General features: G+C 51.8%; 1 protein-coding gene across 1 annotated transcript in view; it reads right to left on the reverse strand.

Moving 5' to 3' along the window:
* Window positions 1-11,339, reverse strand: part of LRIG1 (leucine rich repeats and immunoglobulin like domains 1) — a 92,387-nt gene extending 81,048 nt beyond the window's left edge. The window contains 4 exon segments of the mRNA XM_066195632.1: window positions 10,811-11,042; window positions 11,045-11,118; window positions 11,120-11,240; window positions 11,243-11,339. Coding sequence (XP_066051729.1) covers window positions 10,811-11,042; window positions 11,045-11,118; window positions 11,120-11,240; window positions 11,243-11,339 — 524 coding nt within the window.
* Window positions 11,340-11,604: the final 265 nt, after the last annotated feature.

An 11,604-nucleotide genomic window follows, 5' to 3' on the forward strand; every position in this document is an offset into this window, starting at 1 on the left:
ATTAACACACCCCCAAAAGGGGTTCAGCTGCCACCTCATCCTCCCCGAAAAGGGTGGATCTGTGCTTTTTGACTTGAAAAAAACCCATCTACGACAAGCTTAAACAGCTTAATGGTGCACAGCCTGTTCCTCAGCAAGCCCCACACTGGCATTATGACTTGCACAAGGGGTGCTTCAAGGCCTGCCTTTGAGCTGGCTCAGTATTCCCAGCTGGAGAGAGAAACAAACAAAGCAAACAGCAGGACACAGAGCCTGGGCAGCCTGAGCACACCGTGCTCATCACACACCACCACTGAGCACAGGCTGGGCACGGGGACACGCAGGGAATGTGTTGGGAAAACCCACTGCAGTCCAAATAAAGGAGAGCCTGGGAGCTGCAGAATAAGCCTGGAAGACACACAGAGGGATGCAGCACAGTCCCAGTGTCCCTGCCAGCTGAAAGGACAGCTCGGGCTCTTGTGAAGCAGACCACAAAGTGGTAACACTTGAGACAAGTGCTAGGAGCCATGAGAGAAAAACCGTAGTAAACAAACAGCCTGGGCTGGGATTTGGCATCTCCCAAGGACGCTGCCCAGCTGCATGGCTCTGCCTTCTCCCCGCAGGGGCTGTAAATCCCAGAGCCCCAGGCAGCAGTCCCTTCCCTGCCCCAGCGCTGCCAGGGGAATGCAGACACCCAGGGCCACTACCCCCCACCCACAGCTGACAGCCCCATTGCCAGCAGGCTGTGAAGGCACCTTCTTCCTGGAAATTCTGCTTCAAGAGGAGCAGCAAGTCACCAAAACCAATCCCTGGCTGTGTCAGCCACAAGACTTGCTGCTTTGGCTGAGATGCTCCTCCACTGCAGTGGTGACACCACTTAAGACACAGAGAAAGCCATGCTGGTCCCCAAAGAAGATTTGGGTGCTTTCTCCATGGCATCAATCCCCTGTTCACAGGAACAATGCAAGGGGTAACCCAGCACCAAATCCTCTGCTCCTGGCTATGGACAGCAGATAACACCAGCACCATTCCGGCAAGACTCTGAACACCTCCTTCACCAACCTCCTAACAGGGCTAAGCACAGCCCTGTCCCACAGCCGGGACTCTGTCATCCACTTCTCCTGCAGGGATGGTTAAACAGCACTGCTCTCTCCTACAGAGATTCTTTGATTTCTCATACAGGATAATCTCACACTGCTTCCCTTCCCTCAGGGGGGATGCAGCCACTCTCCTCAGCCTGCTGCCTATGGGAGAGGCAGGCATTCCAAACTTGAGTTCACCCCTTCAAGTGAAGTTGGCCAGCAGCGTCAAAAGCTCTGGGGGAAGAGAACAGACACCTGGACCATTGCACAATCTCCTTTCTCAGGAAGCCTGGGTAAACAGCAGTACCTGCCTCAGAGATTATTGCACCAGGGAGGAGCAAATCCAACTGTTGTTTCAAGTAGACAGCATAAGCCAAACACATCCTGTTAGATCTGTACAAGTTTCTGTCTGAGATTAACTCAAAGACCAGTTCATGTCTCTGCTGGTAAGGTCAGCAAGGACAAAACCAGAGCTCCTGGAAGAGCTTCAGCTCACCAAGGAGTCAGAAGCCAAGCAACTTCACTGGGGAGCAGGACCCAGCCTCACAGAGATAAACAGAGGCTTTTACTGAAGCTGCAGGAGCTGAAGGAGTCCCACGGCATCCCTGTGCGCGGGAGGGACAGGCTGCCAACTCCTTGTCCAGCAGGCAAAACAAGGGACACAACTCTGGATAAAAGCGCTCAGAGATCAGGAGGGAAGCCTCAGCTCTGCAGACTTCCTCCCAAACCAGAAAACTTCTCCTTGCCCACTCACACAGCAAAAGTGGAGTCTGCCTAGGTACCCATTCTAATCCTATTTTCTAACCTACTGTAACAGAAAAAGTATCCACTCTTATGAACAGAGTCATTCAACCCCTTAATTTAATCAACCTCAACAGCTTTTGGGTGGTCTCCACCTCAATAACAAATGCTGGAAAGTGGGAGAGGAGATATACAAGAGGTTTACAACCATGTGAAACAATAAAGATGGCACAACTCTCACAAGTCCTTCCAATTCAGAGAAGTCTAAAAAAACCCGCACTATCCTTTATTTACTGATTCACATGCAAAATTCATGCACTACTCTAAAAGAATCCAAAGGTGTTTGAATGCCAGGAATTCTGACTTGGATGACTTGTTTAAGGAGGAAAAAGAACGAACAGAGTTGTTTATAGACCAACAGACAGGAACAGCACAAAAATACACTTAGCAAAGAAAAAGCACAAACTATTATGACACCTTTCAAAATAAAACATCAGATCGTTTGTTTAAATCTCCTACAACAGGAGAAGTCTGCCCATATTGCCAAAACAAATGAAACACAAGTGTGGATGTGACTCCGCTACAGTTCAGGAGGGGACAAAGGTTTGCAGTGAGTTATATGGACAAACAGAGCACAGGATGCTCTCCTGGCTCCCAGCAAGGCCAGACCACAGGCAGCAAAACCTCCAGCATCAGCCAACTGCCCTGTGTCAGCACCTGGCATTTCTGCCGCTGCCACCAGCAGGCAGGTGGGTGAGCAATAAGCCTCACACCCTCCGCAAGTGACAGAGAGGTCACATCCCTGCCATACACCTCCATTTTCTTATTCCTGTGAAGCTGCAAAGTCACCTGAGATGGGAAGAAATCCCACCGCTCCATCTCAAAGCAGCCACCTTGTGCTGGGAAACAGCCAAATTCGGGCCGCCTGCCCATGGACTGGGCTGCTGCAGAACAGCTCATGAATGTCCAAACCTGTCACCTCCAACTCAATATCCTCCACCAGTTCAGTCCCAGGACCCACCTGCACTGGGGATCAGCTGAGCACTGCCACACAGGCTGCACACACTGGACAGCCAGCACTTCTTACCAGCGTTTTTTAGACGACAGATAACGTAGGAAACTTGTGTTTATATTGGCATGCAGCAGGCTAAAACACACTGGAAGTGAAGTTATAAAGCAGCCTGAACACCAGCTAGGCAAAGTGTATTTGGAACTTGCAGGTCAGTATTTTGGAGGGAGGCTTGTGAGTAGCTGGTGTTGATGGTAAACTCTCCAGAGCAGAGTATTCACAGCACTGAAAGACAACAGCATTGTCTGTTCCACGGTTGTCCTGGAAAGTGCCCAGCCCAAAATCACAGGCTTTGGGCAACCAGAGAAACATGTAAGTGGTGAGGGTGAATCCCTGTCCCTGTGTGTGGGCAAGTGGGAAGCAGAACTGCCCAGACTTGGCATTCTAAATCTCTCATTTCCTCCTTGTACCTGAGGGTTTGTCTGCCTTCTTATAGGGAGGAAAAAAAACCCTAAAAGTTGCAGGAGGTGGTCTAGGAAAAACCATTTTTAGTTCAAGACTTCACAGCCAAACTGCCAAAGAACTCAGGAGAGTGTGTTCTCTAATCTGAAAGGATTTATCTAAAAACAGACACCTTCAAAGCGGAAACTTTTTGCAACACGCAACCAAGTAAAGTTGAGTAGGATTTACAAAAAATACATTTAAGACTGCACCTCTGCTAATTTCAAAAAATAATGAGACAGCCCCAGCAGGTCCAAAAAAGACACCAAAGGAAAATTCACAGAAGTTACTGCCCCATTATGAGCAGCAACATCAACACTACCCAAACAGTGCCTCCCAGGAAAAAAATAAGACAAATTCACTTGCACATAAAACTTTTCTCTCCAGAAAAAAAGTTGTAGGCAGATACTGCATTCTCAAATGCAACTTTTGTGTAACATTTTAAGAATCTGTAGCTCTGTATCAAAATTGTTCAATTGTTAAGTCTCCTATACTTTTCCTCCTGAACACCATGCAAAGCCACTGTGGGAAGCTAAAGAACTGCCATGGCAGGTGCAAATATCCAACCATTCTCTCTGCACATCCAGCATGGTTAATAAAAGCTACACAGATGGCTGCAGCTTGAGACCTGTCCTTTAATTCTAACTCAAACTGAAAATGCAACCACGTGGAAGTGAACTGTGCTCCTGGAATTGGATGTGACACATCATCAGGTCTTGAGAGGTGTCCCCAAAATAGCAGGGCCTGCTTCTAAGACATCTCCAAAATTATATGGTTGTGGCTTGAGAGACAACGTGCTGAAAACATAATGAGGGAGTGTAAAATATCACATATGTTGTGGTCCTGCTCTGAAGCCAGAGGAGACTGGGACTGTAGGACTTGGGCTGCAGCACAGGACTTGGTTAACTATTAATGGATGACTCAGCTACAACAATAATAGGTATTTCATGTGGTGCATTAGCACAACGGCACCCTGGTCCTTGACTTAGGCCTCTCTGCATGCTAGGAAAAAAAAAACAACTTATTGTAGTACATCATTTAATAGCTGGATGTACCAGGAAAGAGGTATTTTCCCGGGACCCTCACACTGTTGCTTTCTTCACATGCCACTAAAAACCAGCAAGGGACATCTGAAGAGAGCTGTCAGGGGGTGCCCAGGTTTGCATGAAACCACAATCCAGACCAAAGTGCTTTATTTATTTACTGTTATTCACCAAAGTTAAATTCTATGTTAAATCACTCCCCTCACCCTGCATGAGGTGCTAATTCCTGCCCCGCCCAGGTCCTGCAGAGCTGATCAACCTGGAGCCTGGATTTTTTCACAGATGGCTCTTCGAAGCAACATTAGTCTAAATTATCTCTGCTGCATTCAACCACATGACCCCATCCAGCTCCACACTGCAAGACAAGGGAGTCACACTGGGTGATTAGGTTAGCAGCACAAAATGATTGTGTTAAAAGCTGATGAGCTGAGCTAACTCAATCCAAGGTGTCTGGCAAGGCAGCCAACGAGATCAATTAAAAGCCCTGCAGCCCTAATTGAGAGTTTCTGGGTGCAGCTAACATACCAGTCAGGGCCATTACACAAATCAGGGCCAATACACAAGTCCTGAGCAGAGCTGGCTACCGAGGAACGAGAGCCATCATCCCAATTTGCAGCCACTCAAACTTCAAGACAAAACCTGAATCCCTCTCCTACGGATCAAAGCGCTCAGCACCCAGAGGCAGGCACTGCTTGGACATGCCCAGGGTGGCACTCAGCGATCCCCAGCTGACCAGTGGGAAGATGCTTGTATATTCATGAGCCCAGGTGCAAGCACAGAGTCAGAAGGGCATTTCAGAGACAATTCTTGGGGGATTTGCCTCAACATGAAAGCACCTTGAGCCCTTCCAGCAGGCTCCTCTGAAGCTGCAGTCTGGGAGCATCCTTCCCAGTGCTCTGGGACTTCCCTGCACCAGACGAGGCTCACACACCAAATAAAGCTCCACTTGGAAACGCTTCTACATCTGCCCAAATCCCTGTCAGAGACAGGACTCCAGCAGCAGCTCAGGCAGGGAAGTGAAATCTCACCCATGCTCGAGGAAGCATTTAAGTACCTGAAGTGCTTTGTTGAAGTGCCTGGGGTCCCAAACGTATTAGTTTACCACCCTTAACTTCTTGATGCCAACAAGCGATGGGACAAGACAACCAACCTCACATTTGCTCCTTAAAGTCCAAGCAGGAAAGCCTGCAAAGCTCAGCCACCCCCAAACCTTACATCCAGAAAACCGTAGAGCACGTTGCACAAGCAAAGAAAAAAATATTAAGCTGTACCTAACACATTAATAGTTGATTTTTCTAGATAACACTTGATGGGCGTGTTCGGGTTTTTTTTCGACTGCCTACTGAGATGCTGGTTCCCCTGGCCTGAGAATTTTCCCTCTGCAGCTCCTCCTCCCCCAGCTCCCGGACTATCTATTCTCCCCTTTTCAAACTGCACCCATTGTAAACGGCACTGAATATTAACACAGCCCATTGAGCACTTGCTGCTTTTGTATGGGACCCCTGCGTTTCAAATTGCAGTCACCGAAGAGAGGAAAAGCCTCAAAGTGATTAAATGCCGTGAAGTTTCTCAAAAGGAGAGAGGAATATGCAGAGGAGGCTGAGGGGGTCCTAGAGCCTTTCACTAGAAGGCTTCTGCGAGAGCCAGAAACCCTTAAGCGGGGGTATTTTTTCCTTTGTAATCGGTATTTACGTTTAATCCTAGCCCGGTGGGCCAATTTCTGCCCCGGCTGTGGCTCGGTGTGGGATGAAGATGAGAAGCTCAGGCAGCAGATGCAGAGGGCTCGCTGTTAACTGCTGCCCTCCTGTAGGAACTGATAAATAAATACTGCGGCGTGCTGAGGGTGGTCAGCGAATCCACCGACACATGTTCGCACAGGAAGGGTGGATTTACTTGCAAGCACAAGTATTTATTTGTGCTTAAGCAGCAGGCCCGGAGAGGCGCTGCTTTGCAAGGACGGGCTCTGCTGTTACCCACCGGGGCCAAGCTCCAGCGCAGGAGCTGCAATCCCGCAGGGTGCAGAGCCATCCTGCAGCCCTGGGGAACTGTCCGGAACAGGGACACGGGCAGGGACAGTGCTCCAGGAAGCGCCACATCCGTGTGTCACTGCAGGAGCTCTTTCACAAGCACCACCAGCTCCCAGCACTGTCCCACCTGAGCAGGAAAACCTCCTTGGAGCACCAGCCCGCAGGGAGCCTTTGGGTTTCCACTGTTGGCCCAGGAGGAGGGAGAGGGACCAGCCACCTGCCCCAAGCCACATCCCTCTCCCAAGCCATCCTACCAGGCGCTGCAGCCCCCCCGGGCAGCCGGCACACGCTGAGAGCTCCGCAGCTGCGCCGGGCCAGGAGTGACCATTACTTAATCTTTGTTCCATTATTTCAGCGGGGCTGGAAGCAGGACATGCAGGAGAGGTAGTGCCAGCAGCGCTCCCCCCTCCCAGCACTGTCAGCAGGAGAGTCCCCCACACCACCTCCTCTTCCAGCCTCTGCAGGAGCAGACTCACTCCAGAGCCCGAGAGCAAGTAATGCCCTTCTCCCAAAAAAAGAAATCCCATGTAACCAGCAGCAGCAGAGCCCCTTACCAACCAAGCAAAGAAGCTATCCTAATATGTGAAAGCAAACCAACAGGACCTGACACATGAAACCCCCAGTTTAGCAAGAAAGTCATAGGTAATTCTGAGCACAAACATTAAGTTTTATTGAACAAAATCTTTGTGTGTACACACTTGAGCACAGAAAGAGACCGCTCCTGACTCCTAGTTCAAATGCACTTCCAGACCCTGCAACCACTGACAGGCACCCACAGGACTTTAAAAAGCATTCAGACACTTTGCCCTGATCTCTCCAGAGAGCAGCAGCACCATGTAAAGAGCCAACACGCAGCTGGTGCCTCGGGGCAACTTATCCATATAGCCAAACCCTGGAGCCTTCCTGGGAAACAGAGAGCAGCTCTTAGCCCAGTTCTCCTGGGTATTTGAGGACGCTGCCTTTTTCCAGACAGGCCAGGCACATGCACACTGACCCAGAGGCAGAAGGGTCCCTGCAAGAATGGTCAGTATCCCCCAAAATATCCCCCAGTCCTTCGGGTCAAAACTGCACAATACTTCTGTTTAAAATAAAAACTTTATTCCCTGCAGACCATGCCAGCAACGAATTAACTATCCAACCACAGCCTCACTGTCCCTATATCTTCTCACCAAAAGCTGTACCTAAAATAGTGTTGCTTTATCACTAAATAGGAAAGGAAAAAAAAACCTTCAGTCATACATGATGCCTAAAGGAAATTATCTCTTCTGTCACTCCTCAAAAATCAAGATGCACAGAGAGACAGAAGCAGAGGCTGCAGGGGATGTGGCACATCACCAATACTGCTGGAGCCCTGGCTTTTTTGGGGCGCGAAGCATTCTGTACTTAAGCTTAGCCCTCAACTTTATACCACATGTAACACTCTACTGTAAAAACAAACTTCAGACTTAAACAGAAGCCACGAAGCAGCTCCAAAAGGAGGCACTGCAAAGGAGCTCCGTGCCATCAGCTGCCCAGCAGAGTTTGACTCTCCCGGCTTTCCCCTTGGATCAGGAACCCTTCCCAGCTGCAGCTGGGTGCAAGGACGGGATGGGTCGTGGCAGTGTTGCAACGTGCCCTGTGCAGCGAGTCAAGAACACTTATATAACTGGTACACGCTGCTGAGCTGCCTGTTGCTTTAAAGAAAAACAAAACCATAAAAAAAAAAAAACAACACCGAAAAACATCCATCCACACTACATTAAATGTGAGCGACTGCACAGTCCCTCTGCATATCAGCTAGTCCTTCTGAAAGCTTGGGAGAAAAATTACAACTCCGAGCTGCGCTGCCAGCAGAGAAATAACAATAGTTTCCAAAAGCCCCAGTGCTTTTCCTCGGTACTGATAGTCCTGTTGACAAAATACGCGGCGTGATTAAGTCTGTTCCAGAACCCTCCCCGGCTGCCGAGCCGCATTTCCAACCCGACAAACAAAAGCTTTATCTCCAACGCACTGAAAACCGACTCCAAGCACTGCCTCAGCATTGTGGCACTCGTTAGGAATAAAGATAAACTGCTAAGGAGGGATTGTTCAATAGCGCCTTAATGAAGTTAAAGCACTGCCACCAGAGTCGCTGGAAGCTGATTTATCTCGTCCCCTATTAGCGATCGAACATGCCCAAGCTTATCACCCCGGGGAGCAGACACCTCCGGCGGGATGCCCGGCAGGGATGGAGATGAGGGATCCACAGCTCCGACATCGCCTGTCCCTCCCCAGTTTATGGCTGGAAAACCCGCACCCTCAGGGTTGCACCCCCACATCAACGACAGACCACTGCACACCTTCACGTTCGCCTTCTTTTTCCTTAATTTTTTTTTTTAAATATTAAAATCCAAAAAGCTGATATATTTGCACAGCGGCAACTTTTCGCTGGCACATGGTGCTTTTACAGAGAACATTAAACCACTAAAGAAGTGAGTTATCAACTCTCGGCACAAAAAAAACGATCCCATTTACGATCCCACTAAGCCTGAAAAACATGCTTCATCCTTGTGCCACTAAAGTGAAATAGGATATTTTAAGTAATTTTTTAGTATTACAAACTAAAAATTGAAGTACTACTCTAAAACCAAAAGTATTTTCAATAGCTGCAACCTCTTCTTTTTACACTAACTACGGAGAAGGAAAAAAGCCTTAACGTTTCATTTTCAGATACAAAAGCTATCATTTTAACCAACTCCTGGTTCAGTTTGTAACATAAAAAGTTACAAACCGTATTCTAGGTGTCTGAAAGATCAACAGCCCACGCGTCCATAGCGGAAGATTTATACCTGCACTTCACCAATAAAATCTGAACTGAACTCAAGACACTCCAAAACCTGCTCCATTTGAAAAAGCCACTCCCGGGTATTAACACTCCGGGGAAAAAAAATACAACAATAAATTTGTTCTGTCTGGGTTATCAACGCACTTCCTTGCCCGAAGAAAGATTCACTGTCCTGTTTTAAGAGGTGCAGGGGAATGCTGGAATTATTAAAAGCTTGCTCTGAAAGGGGAGGGAAAGATCCTTCAGAGCAACAGGTGAATGGGATGAGTCAGGGCTTTAATGCAGAGGCCACACGTTCCTCTCAATATGAGACATGATAATTTCACGTGAAACAAGGCATTTCTGCAGCTAAAAGTGAATGCCACCAGGAGAACCCGACAAACCTCTAATAATTCTTCTTAATAAGGAGCTGGATGATCACCAGCAACACTTCAGTGACCATCCTCTCTCCTGGCAGAGCTGAGGAGTATCTATTACAACCAGGGGTTTTAGGGATTCTGTTTGAATGGCAGAAAGGCCCCGCAGCAGAAGAGCTGCTTCCCTCTCCCATTCTGGACACTGATTTCCCGAAGTTAACTAATAGTTCAGCGCACTTATTTTTACAAGTTTGTGAGCGCACACACGTACTCTCAGTCCTTCTGGACTGCTAAACGACTCGACCTGCCAATGCTGAGCACACTCCCCGCTCCCCCTCGAATCTTCTGAGCTTCAAGTGTCCGATGTTTTATTTCAGCTTCTACGAGCCCACAGCAGCGGTCGCAAAACGGGAGCGGACCCGCTGCACTTCCCGGGAAATGCTAGTGACACCGTCCTGCGCTTGGACACGATTCTGAGCGCTTTAAAACACCCTTCTGGGGATACAAACCACCCCACGGTGCCGCAGCAGCCACCAGGTGCGGGGCTCTAAGCTCAGCTGCCACCCAAGACATCCGATACACCGCGGCTCAATAACTTCACTACACACGCAAGTGCCGAGGGAGCGCAGCCAGCCGCGCCGCCTTTACTGGAAAACACCTGGGTTTTACGGAAACTCCCCAGCAGCCCTCTACCCCCTTCCGATCGCCGGAATTTCACAGCCTAAAAAGTTGGCAGCGTTAAAAGCCAGAGAAGCGGGCGCGGCGCTAGGGTCCGGATTCGGGCACCCGGGCGCGCCGCAGCCCCGGGACGGCGCGGATGGACGGACGGACAGATGGATGGATGGACGATGTCCTAATAAGGATTCGGAAGCCCAAGCTGGCCGTTATCTCCAGCAGATCCCATCGCTAAGAGAACAAACCCGCTCCCGGCTCCCTTTCCTCCGGGACACCCGGAGGCCAGCCCCGCACGGGACCGAGACAAGGGGAGCCACAAACCCCAACTTTCCCCCCGGGACCAGCATCGCACCCCACGCCTCCATCTCCCCCATCCGGCTCCGGGTGGGCGCCAGAGGGGACACCGCATCGCGGGACAACCAGCGCCTGCAAGGCGGTAGAGGCCACTCCGCTTAAATAAATAACCCGGAGTTCCGCGGGGATTTTCGTATAAAGTTCTCCCGTCCTTGACAACAAGCCAAAGCGCGGCGGTTCTGCTGCCCCAGCCCCTCTCCTCGCCCCCGGCCCGTCCCCGCGGGTCCCCCCGGTACTCACACGTGCCGCGGCCAGCGGGGCAGGTCCCGGGGCAGGGCGGGCAGCGCCAGCCCGCCGCAGCTCAGCGTGTCCCCGCCGCAGGCGCAGCCCGCGGGGCAGCCGGCGGCGGCCGAGCCCAGCAGCCCCAGCAGCAGCAGCGCCGCCGCCGCCCGTGACGGCAGCGCCATTTTGTATCCGGCACCGGGGATCGTCGGCGGCGGCAGGAGGCGGCAGGAGCGCTCACGCCGCGGCCGCTCAGCGCCGCTCCGCCGCCCGCAGCATCGCCTCGGCCGCCGGCCCCGCGGGGCGCTACGGCACCGGCATCCACCGGGCACCGCCGGGCGGGTCGAGTCCGCGTCCCCGCCGCGGGAAGCGCCTTCTGCTGCTCCTACTTCGCGCCGCGCGGGTCGGGCTTGGCGGGCGCCGGCCGCTCCCGGTGCGCTCCCGCGGGGTCGGAGCCGCTGCCGCCCGGCCCGAGCGCCGCTCGCCGCGGACCCACGTTGGCGACACCGCAACATGTAGCCGCGCCGCCCCCCGCGCGCCCGCCCATTGGCTGCCGGGCGGCCCCCGCCGCGTCGCTATTGGTCAGGAGCCCCCCCCGCCGCGGCGCCGCGCCGCCCCATTGGTGTCTGCGGTCCGTCAATCACGGGCGCCGGGGCCCGCCCCCCTTTCCCACTCCAGGTGTGAACGCGGGCGCCGCCGCCCCCCCGCGCTGCCCCTCTTAAAGGGGCCGCGCCCGGCCCTCGCTGCCCGCGCTCCCAAGCCCTCCCGCCCGTAAATCCGCACAATCTGCGGGAACAGCAGGGCCTCGGGGC

Source organism: Chamaea fasciata, unplaced genomic scaffold, assembly GCF_029207755.1.
Source record: "Chamaea fasciata isolate MVZ Bird 193981 ecotype frontalis unplaced genomic scaffold, bChaFas1.0.hap1 SCAF_13, whole genome shotgun sequence".
Lineage (NCBI taxonomy): Eukaryota > Metazoa > Chordata > Aves > Passeriformes > Sylviidae > Chamaea > Chamaea fasciata.